This window comes from Synchiropus splendidus, chromosome 15, assembly GCF_027744825.2.
Source record: "Synchiropus splendidus isolate RoL2022-P1 chromosome 15, RoL_Sspl_1.0, whole genome shotgun sequence".
Lineage (NCBI taxonomy): Eukaryota > Metazoa > Chordata > Actinopteri > Syngnathiformes > Callionymidae > Synchiropus > Synchiropus splendidus.
This window is the reverse complement of record NC_071348.1, coordinates 5545079-5567629: the sequence shown is the minus strand read 5'-3', so window position 1 is coordinate 5567629 and position 22551 is coordinate 5545079. Positions and strand designations below refer to the sequence as shown.

The 22551-nt window shown below is 47.8% G+C and overlaps 4 protein-coding genes across 6 annotated transcripts; 1 reads left to right on the top strand and 3 right to left on the bottom strand.

Moving 5' to 3' along the window:
* Positions 1-221: 221 nt before the first annotated feature.
* Positions 222-4603, bottom strand: LOC128771737 (gamma-enolase-like). 2 transcript variants are annotated; one of them, XM_053887410.1, is made up of 13 exons: positions 4480-4603; positions 3479-3564; positions 3314-3409; positions 3017-3075; positions 2876-2945; positions 2662-2795; positions 1909-2131; positions 1656-1853; positions 1319-1395; positions 1131-1255; positions 956-1064; positions 716-774; positions 222-624 (listed from the first exon to the last, which is right to left on the bottom strand). In XM_053887410.1, exons 2-13 carry the CDS (start codon positions 3561-3563, stop codon positions 555-557), a joined length of 1305 nt encoding a protein of 434 aa, XP_053743385.1. In that variant the 5' UTR covers position 3564; positions 4480-4603; the 3' UTR covers positions 222-554. The 2 variants fall into 2 exon arrangements, with proteins under 2 accessions (XP_053743385.1, XP_053743386.1); XM_053887411.1 differs by lacking the exon at positions 4480-4603 and adding an exon at positions 4290-4333.
* A 1136-nt stretch (positions 4604-5739) lies between these two features.
* Positions 5740-10472, bottom strand: mlf2 (myeloid leukemia factor 2). Of its 2 annotated transcripts, none has more exons than XM_053887195.1 (9): positions 9968-10472; positions 9368-9609; positions 8105-8216; positions 8002-8037; positions 7876-7929; positions 7674-7802; positions 6760-6919; positions 6473-6680; positions 5740-6154 (listed from the first exon to the last, which is right to left on the bottom strand). In XM_053887195.1, the coding sequence occupies exons 1-9, from the start codon at positions 9971-9973 to the stop codon at positions 6142-6144; spliced, it is 960 nt and encodes a 319-aa protein (XP_053743170.1). In that variant the 5' UTR covers positions 9974-10472; the 3' UTR covers positions 5740-6141. The 2 variants fall into 2 exon arrangements, with proteins under 2 accessions (XP_053743170.1, XP_053743171.1); XM_053887196.1 differs by having other exon boundaries at positions 6466-6680; positions 9968-10460.
* A 361-nt stretch (positions 10473-10833) lies between these two features.
* Positions 10834-15440, top strand: cdc42l (cell division cycle 42, like). The gene is made up of 6 exons (XM_053887198.1): positions 10834-10912; positions 12951-13055; positions 13411-13483; positions 13589-13698; positions 13994-14191; positions 14559-15440. The coding sequence occupies exons 2-6, from the start codon at positions 12951-12953 to the stop codon at positions 14646-14648; spliced, it is 576 nt and encodes a 191-aa protein (XP_053743173.1). The 5' UTR covers positions 10834-10912; the 3' UTR covers positions 14649-15440.
* Positions 15441-15939: 499 nt separating this feature from the next.
* On the bottom strand, positions 15940-18285 carry wnt4b (wingless-type MMTV integration site family, member 4b). The gene is made up of 8 exons (XM_053887194.1): positions 18197-18285; positions 17815-17968; positions 17426-17510; positions 17233-17364; positions 17006-17148; positions 16801-16941; positions 16576-16738; positions 15940-16513 (listed from the first exon to the last, which is right to left on the bottom strand). Exons 1-8 carry the CDS (start codon positions 18283-18285, stop codon positions 16344-16346), a joined length of 1077 nt encoding a protein of 358 aa, XP_053743169.1. The 3' UTR covers positions 15940-16343.
* Positions 18286-22551: the final 4266 nt, after the last annotated feature.

The following is a 22551-nucleotide window of genomic DNA, read 5'->3' as shown; positions in this document are numbered from 1 at the left end:
TTTTAAGAACAGACCTCTGTGCTGGATCTCTAGAGGAAGCTTTCTTGTTCTTCGTCCACAACCTGCCTCAGTCAAAACCTAACCAAATCCGGGAGACCCATTCAAGAGTCCCCGGACTATTGACCTTTTCAGTGTTAGTGTCTTTAGATTTTAAATACATGGTATATTCCATATGAGGCTGCAGCACAACATGTAGTTGTGTGGAAAATGTCCCAGTCACCTTCAACATATCCATTTATTAGGAGTGAAACAACAAAGTTACACACACCGTTTACAGTCACAACAGGGAAGAAGGAGGAATGTGAGGAACAAACAGCAACTAAGCACATCGAGCCAGAGGAAGCAGAGGAGCAAAGGTGCGTGAGGAGAAGTGCCTCCGGGGAGATTTAGTGCAACTTACTCTGGGCAATCACTCACTGAAGCACCTGATCAATGAACGTTAGCGGCAGAACAGAAGTTTAGATATTTGGAAATGAGTTAGTCTTGAGTGAATCCAACCTCTGGGATCTTATCATTTTGCTGTGTTTGTTCAATGTCGATTTCCTGCGTGATGCTCAGAGCGCACTCGGGTTGCGGAAGTTGTGTCCGGCAAACTGAGCCTGATCGCCAAGCTCCTCTTCAATCCTGGGGAGAGGAGGAGCAGGCAAGGAAAGGAAGTGTTGGAACGTGTCGTGTCTAAATGTAGATCTACTGAGTAACTTTAGCCAGAGCTCACCTCATCAGCTGGTTGTATTTAGCCAGACGCTCTGATCGGCAGGGAGCACCGGTTTTGATCTGAAATCACAAATAAATCATCTTCATTTATGCCTGGAGAGGTGACCTCTTAGGGAGACTCCCTGTGGAGGAAAGTCATTTCAGCCTTTTGTACCATTTGTATATGCCCAACTCTTTCTCCACCACAACAGTGTCCTCACATCTCAGCTAGCAAAGTCCTCTGACATGGCGCTTGTCGTACCTGCCCGGTGCAGAGTCCGACCACCAGGTCAGCTATAAACGTGTCCTCCGTTTCACCAGAGCGGTGGCTGACCATCACCCCCCAGCCGTTCTCCTGGGCCAGCTTACATCTGACAGGGAGCAAGGATGAAGACGATTTAAAACAAGTCCTTGCATGTGACTCCCAGAGAACTTACGCCTTGATGGCCTCAGTGATGGAGCCAATCTGGTTGACTTTAAGCAGCAGACAGTTGCAGGCCTTCTCCTCCACTGCTCGTTGAATCCTTCGAGGGTTTGTGACGGTCAGATCATCTCCAACTATCTGAAAAAAACAAAGCGAACCTTGAGAAAACATTTGTGGTTAAAACCTTCTCAGCTGTATTACCTGGATGCCAACTGATGCTGTGAACTGTGACCACGCTGGCCAGTCGTCCTGGTCAAAGGGGTCTTCAATGGAAACCACTGAAGTAGAGAAAGATGGTTAAACTCTCTCCATAGAGATGTCGCTCTTTGTAAACCGCCTGCTAACTCGGCGCCATGGCACATGATTAAAAGGTCTTTCACAGGCTAATGTGTGAGAGGAGAGCATGTGACAACATACAGTTCAATGTCCGTGTGTTTGCTTCACCAGATTTATCTTCAGTCACCCTCTAAAACCCGCCCAACATTGTCATAACAGGAGATATTTACACCCCATCCCACTGACATGCTGGTATACCCACCTGGGTAGTTGTTGATGAAGCCTTGGTAGATGCTGGCCAGCTCCTCGCCGCTGATGTTGCGAGCTGCATTCGGCGGAGACTTGAAGTCCAAGTCGTACTTGCCCTCACTGAAGAACTCTGAGGCGGCCACATCCATCCCGATCACCACTTTGTCTGTGAAACCCGCCTTCTCGATCGCAGTCTTGATCAGCTCCAGAGCTGCACCAGCAGAGGTGTAAATTCAAGTTGGTCTCTCATTTCATCCTGTTCTCACCTTCGTTGTTCTCCTGGATGTTCGGGGCAAAGCCGCCCTCGTCACCCACATTCGTAGCATCCTGACCGTACTTCTCTTTGATGACTCCTCTCAGCGTCTGGTAGAGCTCTGCCCCAACACGAAGAGCATCCCGGAAAGACTCTGCACCAACAGGAAGGACCATGAACTCCTGCATGGCCAGCCTGTTCCCAGCATGGGAGCCGCCGTTGATAACATTGAAAGCCTGAGTGAAGGAAGAGAAAACACCTGAGATTTAGTGGCACTTTGCTTCACTATTCTGTGTGGTTTGGAGCTATTTCCATCCAGTCCACACAGGCTGGATGGCACCAACACATTCAAGGTCAACCATCAGCAGGTTGTTTGTCCCACCTGGCATGTGGTGTATCATTTCACTGAGCCATTTCACAGCACATTTTAAGTACCTGCCACTTTGAACTACGCTTTTGGCACACACCAAGCCAAGAGGGCATCTTGGCCTGGAAAGATTTGTCAAAACAAACAAACTTTGAGGTGGAGAAACATTGATTCGTATCAAAAGATGAAGAGAGATTTAGTGGGGATAAAATGCCTGATGGTGTCATAGCTGATGGCCACACAGGTACAGCCACACCAACAGCCTTTAGTAGTGTGATCTGAGGATTTATTGGGAGCTTTTCAAGCTTGACGCCTTATTCTTGCTCCATCTGACATTTGTATTTGAGCAGAAAAAAGGGGATCAACGAGCCTCTGTGCGACAGATCATTCGAGACCCACCGGAACTGGGAGGACCAGGTCTGTGTTTCCTGCCAGATCAGCGATGTGACGGTACAGAGGCACCCCCTTTTCTGCTGCACCAGCTTTGCACACGGCCAGCGAGACTCCCAGAATAGCATTGGCCCCGAACTTCGCTAGAGGGCGAATTAAAAGCACACAGATGTTCAGTGGCGCGGAAACATGCAATCACCCTCACACAGGTCTGAACACACACATTTGTTGTCGGTGCCGTCCATTTCGATCATCAGGTTGTCAAGTTTCTCCTGCTCCAAAACAGAGATGCCCTGAAAGCCAACAATCACTGATTAACTCACTCACATTCAAATCCACAAGATCAAAATGTTGCTCTACTCACCGACTGGATGAGAGCCGGTCCAAGGGTGTCGTTGATGTGACCCACAGCCTTCATGACACCTGAAAGGTGAAGGTAAAACTAGTGATGGGGAAATGTCTTATTATTGGTTCGATGTGATTCAGAGCTTCTTCAGTTCAGTTGTTTCAGATCTACATCAGGGAACTGGAAGGTTGAGGGTTTCAATCTCATCAGCCAAATGTGAACCCTTGACTCAGTGGCGTGTTTGGAAGTGGGAGCAACCTGTTCTCACTGTTTGGTTTGTGTACTGAACGCCCCTGATATCCAGTGACTCATCACCTTTGCCCTTGTAGCGAGTTTTATCTCCATCCCGCAGCTCCAGAGCCTCGTAGATGCCAGTGGAAGCACCACTCGGTACCGCCGCCCTGAACAAACCTAAGTGGGCAGAATGGAAGATGAAGTGACAAAGAGAAGCGTTGGAGTCGGTGTAGAACAGAGTTTAACCTTTGCTGGTGTTCAGATCCACTTCCACGGTGGGGTTTCCTCTGGAGTCGAGGATCTCCCTCGCAACAACGCTCACGATGGACATTCTGTTGAGATGAAAACAGTGAGACTTGGAATAGGGATGGCTTCGGTACTATGCTCCTCATGATTCCTACATCCCTCCTTCCTTGTAAAGTTATTTGCGGAACGTGCCAAGGAAAGTGAACTGTTCTTGAGATGTAACGTCCAGCCCAAGCCTACTCATAGGGTCGACCTAACCTATCAGGGATACTGGTTGGTTGCACCAAAAATGTCAAGGATTCAAGGCTTTTTCTGGTTCTGAGACCATTCCCAGACCATCGATTCGGCTGAACCGCTCACACTAACTCATGATCATTTTGAGAAAGATGTCATAGCATCTGCCTGCCTTTCTACATATACAGCAGCAAGGAGGTTAACAGCTGCTAGATTGAAGGTTGGCTGTTGGATGGTAAGCTCCATCACCTGCCTGAGACTCAGTGTTGAGCTGCAGTGTCATATACTCAGTGATGAGTCAACTCAAAAACCTTTGTGGACAGGAGAGAGGCGTTGGTTGTTGCTCCTAGCAAGGTAGCAGATGAAGACTACATGATGCTTCAGTCTCTGGGGCTGGGGAGGGGCTGACCGAAGCCTGAGGAGGCAGGTGTGAGGTCATTTGACACGCCGGAACTAAAGCCACAATTTGGAAAATGGTTGCAAGCAGATTCAGAAAAAGGACTTCAGCCATCGCCCCCTTCATCAGTCACCCAAAAATCACACCAAGAAGCGGGGACACGAAGAAGCTGACACACACTTGTTTGGGAGAAAACACAAGGATGTAACTCGATCAGCTGGATCATCAATGTTATTTCCCCGCTACGATTCTGGACTGCAGAAGGGATGAGACAAACACAGAGCGGGAGATGATGAGGAGAAGATGGAGGAGGTGCAGGAGGCGGAGGCAAGGACTGAAGAAACCGAAGATCAATCTTTTTAAACCTTACCTGCAGCCTGTTTGAAGCCTGGCGGAGGAAGTGAGGCGATACAGCGCAATGAGGAGATAGAGACAGGGAGGTGGAGGAGGAGAGGAGGGGGTGTGAAAACGTATGACATGAGGAGGGGGAGGGGGAGCATGTGAATCATTGGAAGAAGCAGGAGGGAAGGGAGGGAGTGGAGGATGATGAAACAGAGGGATGGAGATGAACATTGTGTGTTTTATTAAAGGTCTGACAACTGGTACGTCACACACTCGGCCATGTGTTGACTCTGTATTTACACCCATGTTGTTTCATCTTCCAAACAAAGCAATGTCTCGTCATTCTGGCGCCATTGTCATCTTCACAGACGCGCCACGCGCGCCGCAAGTATGTTTGGATTAAAGATAGGATGAGAAAACACAAGGCACCTCAGATGAAACGCACAGCATTGCTGCCTGGTGGCAGAACTTTAGTCAACTGATGTCTGAAGACAGGGATGAAAGAGGGGGAGACAGGTACACGGCTGACAAGAGCGCAGCGTGCTGGAGGCAGATGCAATCTTAAAAATAGTTCTAGATGTGATTAAAAGGTACAGCAGGCTTGAAGGAGCCAGGCGGGGAGGCGGTTGTCAAAAGTGATTTGACGCGAGAGGGGGGGTTTTATTGGCTGCTGGAAGCGTGAGCTCCATCTGGGTGTCACATGATCGACCAAAAATGGTGGAAGGTTGGAGGCAGTTGAGAGATGAGTAGGGGAAAAATGAGGTTCAGGTACAATAGATGCTTCAGGTCACCTCAGTGTGAAAGGTGGTGGACTGCTCTTGCCGTCAGAAGGAGAGTTTAACCTTCAACCCTTCCTCACTCTCTGGGCAAGGTCATGTGGGATCGACCACGGATGAATTGCAAAAGCTAGCATCATAAAGCAAATCATGATTCACCAGTTTCACAACATGAGCATTTCAAGCTTGGTCTCTCTTCCCACATTGCTCCGAGTATAAAGTACATCAACACCTCCCGTCGGTGGATCCCATTTTTTTGCTGCACTCGCCGGCCATTAGCAGAGCCAGCTTCTTCAGTGCAAGTGCCTCTTCAGTTCATGCTCCGAGCAGATGATTTTTCACCAGCCTTTTGCAGGCGGGTCCTGGGGGCAGCTGTCAAAGTGAAGAGGCCCAGCCTCCGGCAAATGGGTGTCAAATTACCAACACCAATTTAAAACTGACTGTACGTCACTTCAGCCACATGTCGAGTTGAGTCAAGCAGCACCTGCAGAACTGAAAAACCAAACAGTTTGATGTTATCTAACAATGTTTAATGAGCCTTTATTCATTAGTATAGTTAACAGTATACAATTAAAGTCACAGACACACGTGTGTCTTTACACGGACAAACAGACTGTACAGCAGATGCAGTTTACTAGAGCACTCGAGTGCAGATCGGGGGAAACACGTCAAGTTTTGAGAAGAGGAAGATATAAAGTGAGTGTAGTTAGACGCATGTTTGTACAAGTGTGTGCGGGGGAAAGCACTGGAAGTAAATGCAACAATTAAGTGTGTTTGTTTCAGGGGTGGGATGTTGTACAGTCTGGTCATATCAAACATTTATGGCAGACGATCAGACGTCCGTCTTCAGCGCAGTTCACAGCATCAGGGCGTGGGGGGGGCGGTCCCTCAAATCCTTCCACATGCCCGCCGTCTCAAACATGACACCTGTCGGGGAGAGTGGCGTATCATCTTATCCATCACTAGAAGCTGTTGTCCACAAGAAACATCGCATTTTGGATTGCTATTCTCACACATACAGGCAAAGACAGGTTTAAAAATGTTACAAATATACAGCCATTTTGAAAGTTTAGTGTAGCTGCCAGACAAGCTCTTTCTAATAAACCTGGCCATAACACTTCCTCTAAGATGTCAGTGTGAGAAGTGTTTTCGACTGAGTTCACTGTAAGCCACCGCTAAGATCCATATAACAGCTGGAAAAGTTTTGCTTCTTTGTTTGCACTTCCATGCACTCTCACCTCTCACCAGTCGTAGCGTGGGCGGGATTGAGGTTGACGGTGTCTGGGGGACTCGTGCCGATGTCCTGGAGGTGGAGTGTAGCTCGGGGCAGCAGGGAGAGCCAGCTGCTGACCTCCCCCGCGTCGGTCTCGACCATAGTCGAGCGTGCGGGCGTTTGGCTGTGCAAATCTTCCTGCCTGAGTCCTCCACTCCTCATCAAACGCATCGGCTTCACCTGGACGAAACAAAGACTCAGGTTTGATGCAAAAAAAATAAATCCATTAAACTGAACCCATCCTGTAAACGTGACTCACTCTCGTCCAGGTTGATAAAATCTTGCCGTTCCTCACGGTCTCCTGTACGGCGATTTCGAGAGCGCTCCATTATGTGTGCACGTTCGCCGATGTGATGGCCGATGGCGAGGCGTTCCAGGCCGCTCTCGCTGTCCCTTTCTGACTGTCGTGTCTCGCGAATCTGTGGGAAGAGACAGACAGTCAGGATCCCAGTTCTGGTTCTGAATGGAACAGGAGACCAAGTCCCTGTGCACAACTGTGAACATCTGACTTCAGGCCCCAATGTCGCCAAAGGGATTTTCAGCCACCAGAGAAAACCAAGAACACCTCTTCCCCTGGGCACCACAAGATCACCATGAGCTCTCCAGCTTCCCCTGCAGCCATGAAGTCAACTAGTTGTAGCACATTAGCAGGTGTGGGAAATGTAAGCCTCAAAAGAGCAGGACACACAAGCGACATCCAAGAGGCTGACAATACCAAACCCAATCTGGGATCATCCCCATATTCGGGAAAGAGATCACAGAAAAACATCTCCACCTGTTTCCGTCATTTTTAAATTTGGCTTTTATTTTTTCAAACATTTCACACATAGATTTGTTTTAACCACTGATTTTGACAGATGGTGTCATCCTGCTAGCTTCATTGGACCATGATCTTCCTGAATCACTGGCAGGGATGAGGATCAGCACCTCCAAGTTCTGGAGACGACTCCACCAATAGAAGCTTTGTTTTTTGTTCTTATTTTGAAAATATTAGCAAGAAGACACTCTTCTTTGTTTCATTTTAAAGAAGTCCAGGCTGCTGTGGAGGTTTTGTTTAATAGTATGAAGTAACCAGGCAGGAATTCTTATGCAACAATGCTCAGGAATATCATGTGGCTTCAGATACCAGACTTTTGGTTTTTGTTTTGACAACGGCATAACATTAGTGCTCACCCCTCCAGGCCCTGTTCTCGTTGAACTGGTTTGCTGGTAGACCTTGGGAGCCCCGGAGTCTATGGAAGAGTAGGATATCACCGTGGAGGAGGAAAACGTCTGACAGTTGGGAGAACCGGACATCCTCTCCTGGAAGAATACGGATTATTTCAGAGGGATTCTGCATTAACTGCAGCTAGTTTTTGCTTTGAGAATCCCTCACCATGTTCCCCATCATTTCTCCCATCATGCCAAACATGTCCATGAAGCCTCCACCCTGGAGAAGAGCAGAAGGAACATGAAGGACTTCTATAAGGAAGATACAAAGGTGAAGAGGTAGAGTACTCACCATCCCCATCATGCCGAAGGGTGTGAGAGCACCAGCCTGGAAGACAAAATGTTGAAATAGTTCAATCTTGGCAAAGTGGAGGGCAGTCTAGCCTCAGGCTCACCTGTCGACGAGGCGGCCGCGGCGCTTGAATCTGGGGGGTGAGTGCAAAAGGGTCCATGGCAAATGGCCCAAACATGCTCCTCATCTGCTGCCGGTGAGCTGCAAAGGGATCCCTGGAATTAAAGACAAAAACTATATATGAAAAACAAACAGCAGTTGAGAGAGTGGTGAAAGCAACATTTATGTTTTTTGTCGCTACAGAAGATGAGGGAATGAAAACCAAAGTCTGGTCTTCGTCCAACTACTGCTGACTACTGAAGTCATCTCTCATCACGGTTCATTCGGTGCATCATGCATCAGAGTCGTTGAATGGTACCCGATGATTGGCCCGTGCTGTTCAGTATCCTGGGTGCTGATTGGCTAAATTAAGTAACAGCAATGAGTCGCTAAGCTCAGCATTCAGCCTCATTGCATGGAACAGTGCAAGATGCATGCAGTCATGGAGACAGAGACATTTCTTGTCGTGTCCATGGACACAAGGTTCCTAAGACTTTGGGAGGAGATATTCCTATCTAAAGATATTTTCACCTATCGCGAGGGTTTGGGAACGCAACCCTGCAATAATCCAGGGATTACTGTATTGCCTTAGCCTTGTTACAGTCAGATAATCTGTGTTCAAGCAGCCAGTGGAGCTGCTCGCAATTGCATCCGAGTATATTTGATGTCTTTGTTTCTACATTGTTGATTGTGTTGTTGCTTTGAGTATGTTTTCATTGTTTAAGGATTGTTTTTTTTTTAATGTTGCTATGCTGCTGCAACACCCAAAATGTCCGTATTGTAGGAAGACTAAAGGTGATCTACTATTGTATTGGCACAAATCAAAGAAAATCAGACAAAATTGACAGCCACGATGAAATTTAAATACACAACTACGAGTGAAAATATGTACATCTGTACTTCACTTAAAAAGACTGTCGGAGCCAATAACAAAACACTTATTTTGCATATTGATTATGACTTCTCTCCTCCAACAAATTACGTAAGTAGCGAACATTTGTCTTGCTTACATTGCTAGCATGAAACACATTCCTATAGTAAGTGAACAAAGAAATGGCGTGGAGGGAATGCATTCTTTTAATGTTTGGTTATGAACCGAAAGTATTTCTGCAGCATATTTCGCGTTCCAATATGGTGGAGGAGTGTGGAGGCCTCACAGCTGGCTGGAGCCGCTGTAACCTGCTTCAGTGGTCAGAACAAAAAAAATCTTTCCGATCCAAGGGCCACTTACACATAGACGTGGGTTTCAGCTCAGGTGTCTACTTACATCATATACGGATCTTCTTCGACGTCATTTATGAACCGAAACATGTTGGCTGGTTTGTCAGCTGGCCGAAAGGAGCCAGCTAGCGAGGTAAACACAAGTCTTTCTCCGAGGATGGGACGCGAATATCGGACTCGAACTATTGGCCTCTGGAGGACTTCTCGCCGGCGCCGCTGTGAAAGAAACTGCCGGCGATTTATCACAGCAACAAATCTATGTCCTTCACCACAGTAAATTCCAGAAACCTGCAGAAGACATGAAAACGGAAGTCAGGTTCCTGACAAAGGACCCAAAGCCACAGTCAAGCTCTTACATGGAGCGGCGCGCATCCGTTTCCGCTTGCATTTTCAATTCAAAATAAAATAATCTCTGGACGACAAACAAAATAACGAGACATTTGTCATCCAAAATTCGCCAGCTTGCAACGGACATCTTTGCTAAAACACATTTACCGATCATAATTAACATTACAGTTCTCATAATTATTCGTATACAGTTTGCAGTTTGTATTTTATGTTGAAATGCTTTAAGTCCAAGTAGTTATTCTCCGGAAAAAACGGGTAGTGAAGAAGAGAGTGCGGTCAGGGTGTACAGAATACTCACAGCCATGGTTTACTCATCCTTCTTGGGTAATGTTGATTCTTCCTGTTTGCGTTCCAGACCTATAAATGTCATCATTCCATTCAAAACTCTCACAGTTTCTGTGACCAGATGGGCGAGCTTCGCCACGCTTGAGCACGTTTGGTAAAACAAGCTATCCGTCACCAGCTCCCAAATCTGTTTTCTGTACCCATCGATGTACTTAAAATTCGTAGTGATGCCATGATAGATGAAAAAAAATAGGATAGTAGCATTAGACTTGAGCTTTAGCAAGGAAAACATCTAAAATGAGGTCAGCTCCACTCGCTGGGAGGTTAACAGCACCAGATCAGTCAAACCCTACATGCTTAAATATTTTTAGATGAGTAAAGCTTATATTACACTTGGGCACTTTTTGACATCATCACGTCTTTGATGAGTTTATCTTGGCCGACAAAGCGCCTTCATATGAATATTTACTTTAAATAAGTCACACAACTCTGAAGTCAGAAGTCACTCAGTCAGCTTCTCTCCCCTCCACCTGCTCCACCCTGCCTGCACTCTCTTCACTTGGATGTCACTGTCCTCAACGCCTCTACAACATCCATTCATAATAAAATAAACTGCTTATTTTTATTATTTATCTCCAAAGAAGATAAAGGAAAATGAACCATATTTCTTCAATAAATTGCTGTACAAAATGAATGTTGAATATTGATATTACTTGGTGCGTTTTAAATAAATATTTAAACGTTATACATGGCTTTAGGTCGTTTTTTGTGTTGAGAGGTTTCCAGCGTTTTAATTTTGACCAACAATGCACAGCTAATGTCTCATTTCCCACCAGCAGACGTCGCTGTTTACATTTCACAGCAGGCCCTTTGGTGCTTCAGCTTTGCGCACGCGCGAGCAGAAACTCGACCCTCAAACCCGGATGTAACCAACGCCTAACCTGTCTAAGGAAAAACGGTGAGTTGAGTTTTAAAAACTCTTTAAAATGAGTAAGTACGCTTCTATTTCGGAACTGTATTAATGTGGCATCACAACCGTCATCAGGTGAGGTGTATATGAACGAGAAGCGATGGCTGGTGAGTCATATTAGCCGTTGTACTTTGGAAAGTTTCTATCTAGCTAATTCGTGTCTATCAATCCGGGCTATAAACATCTCACAAATATAGCATTGCACTCGTATAAAGTTTAGTTTAGATTCATTTCTTACTAAGCCTTGAGTTTTCGCCCGTTTGAGATACTTTATAATATATACTCAGAGGACGTGATTCGTCATGTTACCGTGTCAGTCTGATACCAGCTCTACGATGACGTTAGCTATGGTTGTTGTCTTTGATGTAAAACAATTCTTGTATTGAACCGAACGGGCTTGTTTTCAGCGGAAGTATGAGGCGGTATCCGCTTCTACATTGAACTGGAGGCCTACGCGTTTTCTCTGTCATCTCCGCTGTGTATCCTGTGCGGAAGCGATTCTCTCGCGTCTGTCTGTGTGTGTTTTATGTGTTTTTCTTTTTCACACTTGTTATGACAAGTCTGCTCCGACAGATAAGATTTACACTTAATTTCCCCTGAGTCACAACCATCTCCGACAACCAGGTTCCTCTTTTAAACTAGTTTGTATTTGAGATTTTAACCTGAAAAAATTTGCTTTTTCTTTATCGGTAATGGATTCTTACGGAACCCTTCACCTTGTTGTTGTTGTTTGACTTCATATCTTTCCCTCAATGTTCTTAAAGGTTTTTTCGCTTCTACCCTTTCAAATGTGCATTTGGTAGCTTCCGTTGACGTTTTTTGCTTAAACTGACTCTTAAATTATAAATAAACAAATAAGTTATGTCTGAAAACAGACACTCATTGAGGAATCAGAGCTTCCTGAAAATGAGCAAATTCTACTTCTGCTAAGTGCGGTTCATAAGCTTCTTTAAAAAAACATAGTTGGAATACACTGTTGTGAAGTTTGAAGATTAGTGAATTACGTGGGAACTGCTCAAGCCAATTTTAAAGAGATGTGGCAGTTATATTGCAGGAAACCTAAATGCTGTCTTTTTGCATGTTAAACACACATACATCACAGAGGAGGTAGAAAATGCAGTCTTACTGTCTTTTATCTTCCAATGTGAGTAGTAGTTTACAAGATTTCTCACATTATGTTAAGGCTACTTTTATTACATTTCATTCCAGTTCATAAATGTATAAGAGCCCAAGACTCAGTTATCATTAATAAATCCTCTCTTCATCACTAAAATGTTAGCAATTACCGGTAGTTCTTGCAAAGGAGTCCTTGATTTAACTCCTCTAATCCATTGAAGCAAGCGACAAATGATCATGGGTGGTTGTAGATGTGGTGTTGATCTCTCTTGGCTGTGGTGCTTCACCCAGCTCTGACTCTGACCATTGGCTTTTATTGACGTATCATGCCAGCAGAGGGATGACATTTTCAAATGGATCCTGTGGGAAACATCTTGATCTTAATTTAACTTTTGTGTGCTGTGCATGAACAAGTACAGATGCAGTTATGTAGAAGATGAAGTATCAGTTGGAGCCTGGTGCTTCATCTTATTTGGGAGATATGCGACTTGGCTCCTAGTCTATCATGTGATTATATGCAAATAGGTAGAGGGAGTTGGATTGTTGTTATCTCTTTGATACCATGTCATTTATCAACTTAGCATGGAACGGTTTGTCATCACCTCAATTTAGAATCCCCAGATCAGATATTCAGGTGGTAATATCGCTGCTTCAGTTGTTTTCAGGGTCAATTCAAATGTGTTTCTGCTGCTACCTATATGTTGGTCTCAGACCAAGCTGAGCTGTCACAGTGTCTGCTAACTTCTGCTGCTGTTGCTTCAGATGAGCAGCAACAGAGGAACATACATTTGATGAATCATGGCAGGCCCTACATGGAGCTATACACGACACTCGTGCAGACAATTTCCTCAGCTAACGTGGTGTCACTTCTCCCACTGTCGCTGAACGCTTCCTGTTTTTGTGTTTACAGATGCAGACTATAAAATGTGTGGTGGTCGGCGATGGTGCTGTAGGGAAGACCTGCTTACTGATCTCCTACACGACCAACAAATTCCCCTCGGAATACGTGCCCACGGTAAGAAGGTTCCATGCCAACCCTTGATCGTTGGTTGTAATGGTGGCGTGGTTTGAAACCTTTTTAAAAAAATAGTCAGCACAAAACTTCTCATGGCGAAGGACTTTTAGTTTCCAAGCATATTTTTTCCAGGTGGGTTGAGTATGGAACAATTTTCAGCATGAAAACTTTACATCTTCTACAATCCAGAAAACTTCAAGGATTTAGCAACTTGAGGTGACGCAGAAGCTTGGTAGTGTTCTGTTGTCAGATCAGTTTCAAGTGTGATGTCGAGTCAAGCTTGTGTCAAAAAACCTAAGGCCGACTCGATACGACCTTGACTCTGAGGTGAATGAACTGTTTGTGTCTTTGAAAGGTTTTTGACAACTATGCTGTGACGGTGATGATCGGAGGAGAGCCGTACACGCTTGGCCTTTTTGACACAGCAGGTAACTCCATCATTAATAGTCAATGGTTTTAAGACAGGTGCTGCTTCACGACTCTGACACTGCTATGATAAATGTGACTGAATTCATCTGTCCTGCCCCTCACAGGTCAGGAGGACTACGACCGGCTGCGTCCCCTCAGCTACCCTCAGACCGACGTATTCCTCGTGTGTTTCTCCGTCGTCTCACCGTCATCCTTTGAGAATGTCAAAGAGAAGGTAAAATGTGCTGGATTACTCCCACAAATATAGTCTATTACAGTGTCCTTCATGTTGTTAGTCGGTGGGTTGGTCCCAGTAACCAGAGAAAAGTGAAACAACTCAAGCTATTTTAGAACCAGGAGCTTCTTCCGAATGAAATAAGTCTCCACGTGCCACATTAAGAAGTCGGTTTATTAGTACCTTCCACCAGAGGGCAGCAGAGAGGAGCGTGTGGCCCGGCTCATTCACAACATCAAGAGTTCTGTCCTTGATGGACCTTCCTGGAGTAACCCCATGTTACCTCACTCCACAGTGGGTTCCTGAAATCTCTCACCACTGCCCACACGCACCCTTCTTGCTCGTGGGAACTCAGGTGGACCTGCGGGAAGACAGCAATACCGTGGAGAAGCTGGCCAAGAACAAGCAGCGCCCCCTATATCAGGAGAGCGGTGAGAAGCTGGCCCGCGAGCTCCGAGCCGTCAAATATGTGGAGTGCTCTGCTCTCACACAGGTAAGAAGATCCCGGGACATGGTTATGGTGTGGTGACTCAGTGGAAGGGTGACTTCCCTGAGACCTTGTTGTGCTCAAGCGTCTCATCAGGACGGACACCAGGTGGATGAAATGTCTCTGTCAGCGGGTGCAGCATCATGTCTAGCCAGTTGGGTCTTTTTGAGTTTAGTGCCTGTAACCCTGGTTACCCGGGAGAAGTCGCTGACTTCATGGTGTCCTAGAGGGTTTAGAGCAGTGGTTATCAGCAATGGAAGGATGAGTGATGATGAAGCAGGGGAGTGTGGGAAGTTAATGGTGGAGCGAGTGAACATTAGATGTTTAGTTGTCATCCATCTCACCATCTTCTGCTCCTCCTCTTGGTCCTCAGCGCGGCCTGAAGAACGTGTTCGACGAGGCGATTCTCGCGGCGCTGGAACCTCCCGAGACCAAACCCAAGAGAAAGTGCATGCTGCTATAAGCACCGGACGGTGACGGAAATGTGATCGGGAAAGTCAGTCTCATGGGGCCAGTTTAGAATAGAACCAAAAAAATCCAGACCAAACAGAAAGGGGAAGGGCGAACGGGAGCGCCACGGAGACTGATTCAGTAGCACGCGTGCAGTGATTGTGCCTTCACGAGGGAAGCTGAGGGAACAAAGTTGAGCATTCACCTCGCGGCTCATCTCGGAAAGCTTTTGCAGTGTTTTTGGTGGGGCAGGCCCCCCCGCCCCCGACATCCACCCCTCCCCTCCCAACCAGTTTCTTCCCCACACATGTTCCAGTGAAGCTTTAGAAAGAGATCAGGGCTCCTCCTCACGACGTGGTACTCGACCTGCTTCTGTCTGACCTCTGATTTGGGCAATGGAAGCAGGTGAGATTGATCAACACTCCAAATTCAAAGTAGCTTTCTTCACTGGCTGCTCCGCCATCGCCAAGTTTCGGGGAGGCCAAGTGTTTTGACCCTTTTCCCTTCTGCGGGTGACTTCGACTTTATTCCTCCTCGTGTATATTTTATTGATCTGTGACTTTTGTTTTGGGGACTTTGTTTTCGATTTTAGCAGTTATTTACTTTGAAACTTGAGTCTTATTTCTGTTTTTTTTTTCTCCAGATTTTAAAATTTTTATTTTTATTGATAGAAAAACGACTCTTGAGTGATCATTGTAACAAATTGAGATGTAATATTTTCCATAGATTAAGATGATAACCTTTGCTAGTAAAATTGTGGGAGTTTGTAATCACTGAATATTTGTAATAAAATGGTTTAACTGACGCTGAAATGTTTTGTCATTTGGCATGTTATGCTAGCTAGACCCATGGAACTGGAGGGTTAAGTTACTGGAACAGTGAGCAGAAATGTTTAAAAATATCTCACTTCTCTTTCACCACTTGGACATGTTCACACGCATGATAGGAGCCTTAAATAAATACGCAAAACCAGCGGTTTATGTGGTCCTGGACTCTTACCACTTGCTTGGCATGACTGGCGCCTCTTGCTCACACACACATGCACCTCTGACTGGGACCAGCACCACTTGCCTGATCAAGCACCACCAACGGTTACTTTAAACACACACTGGTGCTTCTCGCCGACTCCCACCAAACCAGCGGCACTTGCTTGCTCACACGCTCGGAAAAACACAAGCTATTAGCTTACACATCTGTGTGCGACAGGTTTTGCACTTGGGATCAATTGTGTGGCTCTACTTAAAGGAGCGACAGTGACAAGCAAAGGATCTGGATCAAACTAGTTTTTATTAGATGTGACAAATTCCTAAAAGCAGCTCATGGAGTACTGGAGAGAGACGAACAGAACTGATGTCAGTAGTAGTTGCTGTGAAGTGAAGAACTGGATGGAAAAATAAATAAGAACTGGAGATACATAAATACACAGGAAGTGAACTGATACATGCTAGTGCTGGTCTGCAGAGGAGCCCCCTTCGCTCCCCAAAAAGTACTGTAATATTTGCTGGTTAGTTCTGAAGAGGCTTCAAAAGCTTTGTCTCTAGTATCTCCTTTGATGCTCCTTTCAGGTCACGTTTTGTCTGCAGTGAGCTCTAAACACATCTTTTTGGTGGGTTTTGACTGGTGCTGATGTCGGCGAAAACAACTTGGACTAGACTACATGAGGAATCCAGCAGTTATGGAATTGTTGTGTTTCCATCATGGTTGCTGCTCACACCCGGCAGGTGTGTATGGTGACGGTGTTCTTGCACTGCTGGCACCGGACCGAGCAGCACCAGGAGAACTTGCAGGAGCAGCGTTGCACCACTTCAGCTCGACCCGCTCTGTAACCGGGCCCGCAGCACACCAGCTCGCAGCCGTCTGGTGCCAGTCGAGACGTTCCTGTGGTGAGAGAAACAGAAGGCCGTCATGGGGAGGCTGTCTCCGAGGCGCCCGGGTCCTACCGTTGCATCTCCTCCCAGCTGTTCCAGGGATTCCATTGTCAGGGTCCAGGTGACAGAAGTCCGGGGACGGGGCCAGGTAGACCAGGTCTCTGGCGGCAGGGGGCTTCACTTGTGAGTCTCGTGGTAGCAGGGCTGTCCTGGAGCCGATCCGAGTCAGGCGCACCTGAGAGCAGAACCACTTAGGGCGGGTGCTCTTGCTGAGGACATGCCATGCCGTGATCTGACCTCTGTGGCTCCATCGAAGCGCTCCTTCAGCACAATGCCCACACGTCTGAAGGGCGGCATGACCTTCCAGCAGGTCCTCAACTCGCAGGAGCCAGAGACCCCATGACACTTGCACTCCACCTGCATGTTGTGAAGGATGGCCTGGGGAGAGATCAGGTCAGTCAGCTTGGGCACGGACAGAAAGAAACCCAGTCACCCCACCCACCTTTCTTCCGGCCTCATTGTTGTGAAGGTTCATGAGCGGCCGGCCGGCGGACAGGCCCTTGGCTCGCTCCGGGTCATCCACAAACGTCTGAGAGAAGGCCACACCGTAGGAGAGGTTGTCACTGCAGCCGGACCACTCGAAACCTGAGGCGGACGAGACGCCCTCTTAGGTCTTCCACTTCGACTGTATTTGGAGCGGCAACTCTCTGAAGGAGTTGGATGTCTCACCCTCCGGACTGACTCCCCTGACCTTCCTGTCACAGCCACACCTCTCCAGTTCCCCTCGAGTGCAGGCGCGAGTCACTGCCACCGCCACGGCCGCTGAGGACAGGGCGTGAACGAAGGCGGCCTCTCGAGTGCCTGCATTCACGCGCAGTCATTTTGAGATCTGCCGGTCCTTCTCTAGCTGCCGACGGCGTACCTTGGTTCATGACTCTGCCGAAGACGTTGATCCCCCGGGGGGTGGTGGAACAGTTCCAGCGCCGATTCCTGAACTGGTGTTGACACTGTCAAACACAAAGGAAGCATTTTCTGTCATACGTCAGTCCACAGCGCGGATGATGCCGCGGACTTAGTGCTGACAAAAAGCATTTTCTCAGACTGCCACCAGTCGGACTGCTTTCCCTGTGTCTGTGGTCTTCACCGGACTTCAGAAGTATGTCTAACCTCTGGAGCATTTGACTAACGGTGAGTTACTTTTCATCTTGGCTGCTGTAGCTGGACGAAACCACAGGGTCATGTAGCACTGCTCCCCCTTTGGTTGTCAGCAGAAGTGCAAGCTGTGATGTGGGTGAGGTTTTCATGAATTACCTCTTCAATGACCATCTCGGCAGCCTTGCGCACGGACTCCATGACCTCCCCCCGTGCCCTGCACAGGCCCACCTGCCCTGGGGTCAGCCCCCTGAGCCTGGCACACGGGGCAGCGCCGGAGACGGGCCTGGAGCGAGGCAGTCTGCCCAGGGAGCTGCCAGTGAACGATTGCAACCATTAAAGAGGCGCAACAGAAATGATGACACATTGATGCGTTTTAGAGAGGACAGGAACAGAAGGCGAGCAAAGAAGGGAGGAACCGCACGGCAAAGGTCACAGAGACAAAGACAAAACGCACGGAGCGAGTGAAAGGTTTTAGAGACGTGTCACCATCTTTTAAAAGTTACAGCTCGACAAACAAACTCTCGCACGCTAGACTTACAGCCAGTTGGTTGCCATGGTGGAGTGGGTTGCCCATAGCAACAGGAGGAGGAGTGGTGCCGTGAGATTGACAGTGGAGACAGTTGGCATCAGACTGTCCGTCCGTCTGTCCGTCACCGTGCGTCAGGCTGTTGGGCAGCGTGCTGCCCGTCTCCACGGAGGATGTCCTCAGTATCGGGGCAACTCTATGGTTCTGGCGCCAAGTCACGGGGTGCTCCCCTCATACCTGCTGAGGGAACAAGTCCACAGCTCAGACACCGCATTTTCATAAAGAAAAACAAGTATACCTATGGCCAAAATGGTCTTTTTCAGACAAATATAAACAATAGTTTTTTTCTTGTGTGTTTGTAGGACAAAATTATTTAACTATTTAAACTCTGTTTTTTTCAGTACCATGATTCCAGGTTCATTCAGCTAGAGTCTGGGTGTGAATGTGAATCTCACCAGTTCTCAGTGCCTTGACATCCACAACAGGACAGGAGCTTTAATCCAAATTCAGATGGATGAAGTTTTTCTTCTGATGTCCTCAGCTCTCCAGTCTCGTGTCATGATCAAGTCTCATCCTGTTGAGGCAGATTTAAGCAATTCGATCCAATTAAAATCAGTTCCCGATCCTCCCAACTTTTAGGAGGAACTCAGAAGAACAAAAGACAAGGAAGAGTGTGCAGGCATGCGCTCACATCCATCCCAGCAAACGCGTCTGATCCAGTTTGAAGAGTTGAGCCTGAGTGAGAGCGGCAGGATAGAAGTGATGGGTTTTAAAGAAGGTGGTGGGTGAGGGTGGGAGCGAGGGTCCGGGGAGGTGAGGAGGAGGCTTTGGGAAGAGTGATAGCACATGCATTGACAGGGGGCTTTATATTGATCAGGTCAGACAGAAGAGAAGAAGAGACGTGGAGGTCGAGGTCATTGGTGAGCTGAACCAAAGGACAGGTGGAGTCTTGCTCCGACTCTCACCTGAGGTCATGAGCTTTGGTTCGTGAGCCAAAGAACTCATTGGAATGAGACTCTCACCCTGGGAGAGATGCTCAGTCATCCAGGAGAGACTCAGAGTAGCGCCAATACTACGTCACCGAGTGGCCAGTTGATACTGCGGATGCAGCTGGGAGGAGGCCCCGGAGCAGAGCCGAGATGCAAGAAACAGTTTGTTTATCAAGTCATGGGGGCAGCAGGAGCGGTCAAGAGGCCCGGGTCTCTCATCTGGGAAACACTGGAGTGTCCCATGGCCAACTGAGACGCATCTCTCTCGCAGGTTGCGGGTCTGCCCAGGGCCTTCTCCCAACCAGTGGCAATTTATCTGTTAGCTTAGTTGTTGCATCATATATTTACTGCATCATATATTTAAAGCATATTTTGACACAATGTGGTGTCTTAGTTTTACCTCTTCAGTTTCCCGGCTAAAGGACTCAGAAGGTGTGTGTGTGTTCTTGAGGATGCCTCTGTTTTACCTCCTCCGAATTATCCCATCAGAAAGTATGACCCCACACCTACACGCTCGCATCTTACCTAATGTTTAATTTTCCCAAACTTTTGTCTCTCACTTTACGAGTGTCGCCCCCTCCGCGTCTCTAACCCCCCCCACACATTTGCCCTCTCTCTCCCACTCCCCATATTGTCTTAGAAAAAGGGGTGACATTTGGACAAGGGGAAGAAAACACACTGCCGACAAATATTGGAACTGAGGCAAATAAATCACCAGATAGGAGGGAGAAGGAGGGCACACGGGCCGAAGGCGACACGGGTCACATGAAAAAAAAGGCATGAAGATGGCGTATCATCTCAACAATAAAGTGGATTTTAACATTTTACAGGGTCACAAGGTTCTGCAGGCCTCTTAACTGTAACCAAGGTCATTGTTATGCTTTGTGTCCTCCCTCTACATCTTCCATGATGCACTGCAACAGTTTAAGAGCCAGAATGAGCTGGCTGTATGCAGACTCTCTGGAAGCCAGCGGCACCAAACTGCACTGTTGCCTGATCCAACTTCACCCCAACATCTCACCCACGCTCGCTCCGTCTACCACAGCGATTGTTGTGGGCCCCTTGTCGTCCTCCTCCTTTGTGTCCCCTGCTCCTCCGAGTGACGTCTTCCCCAGTCTCCCACAGCAACACCATGGTGACGGGCAAGCTACTGTCACGTCCGGCGCCTCTGTTATGCTCATCTCGTCACCCCGCTCTCGTAAATAACTTGCTCTCTTTTTATCTTTATCTTTCCTCTATTTTGTGGACATTTTATCATGCTGCGATGGCCGGCTGCTGATCGACTGTAGCCCGGCTGCGGGGACTGAGAGATGCTTGTTAAAGCCTCGGTGTGACAGACACATGGAGTTATAGAGCAGCAGGCCTGGAGAAACCTGAGCTGAGCCTTGAAGGAACTGCTCCAACTCATGTTTTATTGTGTTGCCTTGTTCCTTGTCCTGGCATGGTGCTGCCCGGGAGCTCCGATTGGACCTCCATTTTGACCCCAAACATGCTTCCAAATGATTTATCTTTTCTCATGTTTTCCTGTGAGCCTTTTGCTTCCGTCTCTCTTTAGTAGAGGAGAAGTGAGTGGAAGTTCAAGGCACTCACCTTGCTCCATGGAGGGAGGTCTTGGCCGCCAGCTCTCACTCTTGGTTTGCTTTTGAAGGGGGTGGGTCTCCTCAGAGAGAGACTTGTCCTGATGTACAGATGGAGCTGCTTTGACCCAGAATCCTCCTCAGGTGTTTCAGTGTAAAATACCCAGGCATTCCCAGGTCTGTCCATGGCGTCGGCGCCTCCTCCATGTTTGACGTCCCACAGAGCGACCTCTACTGGCTTGATATGGAGAAGCAGGGTTTCTACTCTGAGTCTCTCCTGGATGACTGAGCTCCTCACCCGACCGCCCTAAGTTCCCTACTCCACCTCTGCTGACAGAAGGACCCTGGAGCGATCGCTACGTGGAGAGGTTTGCCTTATGGCTCTGGTCTGTCTTCACCATCCTCCTGACCAAGGTTAGCTTCACGCGCCATCTGTCCACCAACCTGGGGACAACACTCCTTTTCCAACAGAGAACCATGGACTTGGACTTAACTGAGCTGACCTTGGAGGTCTGAGTCTGATGGAGCCAGCAGCAGGTCACCAAACTAAAGACCCTGTCCACTCTTCGTAAAAACTTCCAACGTCACTTCCAGAAGTGTCTTTTGCAGGTTCCTCACAGTCCACTGTAAGTTGCTATCTCTTTTCCTGCTGTAAGTCTTGGCGTTTCCTCTGGATTCCTTCACTCCACTTTCGTGTTGATTTCTAACCATCTCAGTGATTTGGCAGTGAAACAGCTGAAGGGGTCACCTCTCCTGTGCCTGGGTCAGATTTGGGGGCTTCCTTTCTACAATCTTTACAAACCTGCTGTACACTCCTCCCATCATTTCCCTCCCTCCCCTTGGTCTGAGAGCGCTGACCCTTTCGTCTCTACCTGCCTCAGGAGTCTACGTGAGAGTTACCACATCACGGCGGAGACTCGACTGCCGAGCACGAGCACGCTCAGGCATCTCTGCCAACAAAGAAAGGATGCTCTGCTATGTATGAAAGTGTGTGAGTATTATGGGATGGCAGCAGTGTTGTCAGGCAGGGATGTGGGGGAGGCAGAGTGGGCGGCGGTGTGCGCGTATCGGGGGGAGGGGGCAAAGGGAAGACCCGTGAATATTACCATGGAAGTGTTGGCAGAGCTGGAGCAGGAGGGAGGGAGGGGGCTTCAGGAGAGGTGTGCACGAGAGACGGCTGGCGTGCACGTGCACACATGCATGTGTAAGGGCCAGTCGAGCGATGGTAACAATAGCGAGACACGGGCCTTTGTTACTATGCGAACGGCGTGTACTGTTCGGCCTCGGAGCTTGAACTTGACCCCTTCCTGTCATCCATCCTGCCCAGAATCCAGCCGTCTGGAAATGAAATCTGCTACTGATTCTCGATGGTTCACGCTTATCTGACCTTCACAAACCAGATCATGGAGTGGGCCGAGGAGAACAAAGCAGCCTGTACCTGAGCTCACTGGAGGGAGCCACGGTCGGTGACCCTACGGTTCCAGAGTCAGAGGACTGAGCCCCTCTTTCAAGTGTATCCAGACCATGTTTGTCCCCGGCTTGTGGCTCAGGAATCAAGTGTCCTCCATGTAAGAGGAGCAACCAGCAGATCCCTCAAGTCCATGTTCACTCATGTCCTCCCTGACTGGAGGCAAGAGCCTGCCTTTGATCTGTTTATGTGCTGTCATGTTGTACGTCATTTTTTGGAATAAGGTGGACATGTCTCTATTGCTGCTGGAAATGTGAATTTCCTGGAGGGAGTCATCCCAAAGGGATCAATAAAGTCTACTCTAAGTCTCTAAGTCTAAGTCTATGTAAACAC

What these genes read in the sequence shown, in the direction of transcription:
- LOC128771737 (XM_053887410.1), bottom strand. Translation starts at nt 3,563, where the DNA reads ATGTCCATCGTGAGCGTTGTTGCGAGGGAGATCCTCGACTCCAGAGGA. An exon ending in GGACGGCACCGACAACAAAT is followed by an intron (nt 2,796 to 2,875) that starts GTGTGTGTTCAG and finishes TTCGCCCTCTAG; the next exon opens with CGAAGTTCGGGGCCAATGCT. An exon ending in TCGGACTCTGCACCGGGCAG is followed by an intron (nt 775 to 955) that starts GTACGACAAGCG and finishes TTGTGATTTCAG; the next exon opens with ATCAAAACCGGTGCTCCCTG.
- mlf2 (XM_053887195.1), bottom strand. An exon ending in CGAGAACAGGGCCTGGAGGG is followed by an intron (nt 6,920 to 7,673) that starts GTGAGCACTAAT and finishes CTCTTCCCACAG; the next exon opens with ATTCGCGAGACACGACAGTC. An exon ending in TTTTATCAACCTGGACGAGA is followed by an intron (nt 6,681 to 6,759) that starts GTGAGTCACGTT and finishes TGTTTCGTCCAG; the next exon opens with GTGAAGCCGATGCGTTTGAT.
- cdc42l (XM_053887198.1), top strand. Translation starts at nt 12,951, where the DNA reads ATGCAGACTATAAAATGTGTGGTGGTCGGCGATGGTGCTGTAGGGAAG. An exon ending in CCTCGGAATACGTGCCCACG is followed by an intron (nt 13,056 to 13,410) that starts GTAAGAAGGTTC and finishes TGTCTTTGAAAG; the next exon opens with GTTTTTGACAACTATGCTGT. An exon ending in TGGCCTTTTTGACACAGCAG is followed by an intron (nt 13,484 to 13,588) that starts GTAACTCCATCA and finishes TGCCCCTCACAG; the next exon opens with GTCAGGAGGACTACGACCGG.
- wnt4b (XM_053887194.1), bottom strand. Translation starts at nt 18,285, where the DNA reads ATGCCAACTGTCTCCACTGTCAATCTCACGGCACCACTCCTCCTCCTG. An exon ending in CGGCAGAGTCATGAACCAAG is followed by an intron (nt 17,365 to 17,425) that starts GTACGCCGTCGG and finishes GCGTGAATGCAG; the next exon opens with GCACTCGAGAGGCCGCCTTC. An exon ending in CAGGGGAGTCAGTCCGGAGG is followed by an intron (nt 17,149 to 17,232) that starts GTGAGACATCCA and finishes CGTCCGCCTCAG; the next exon opens with GTTTCGAGTGGTCCGGCTGC.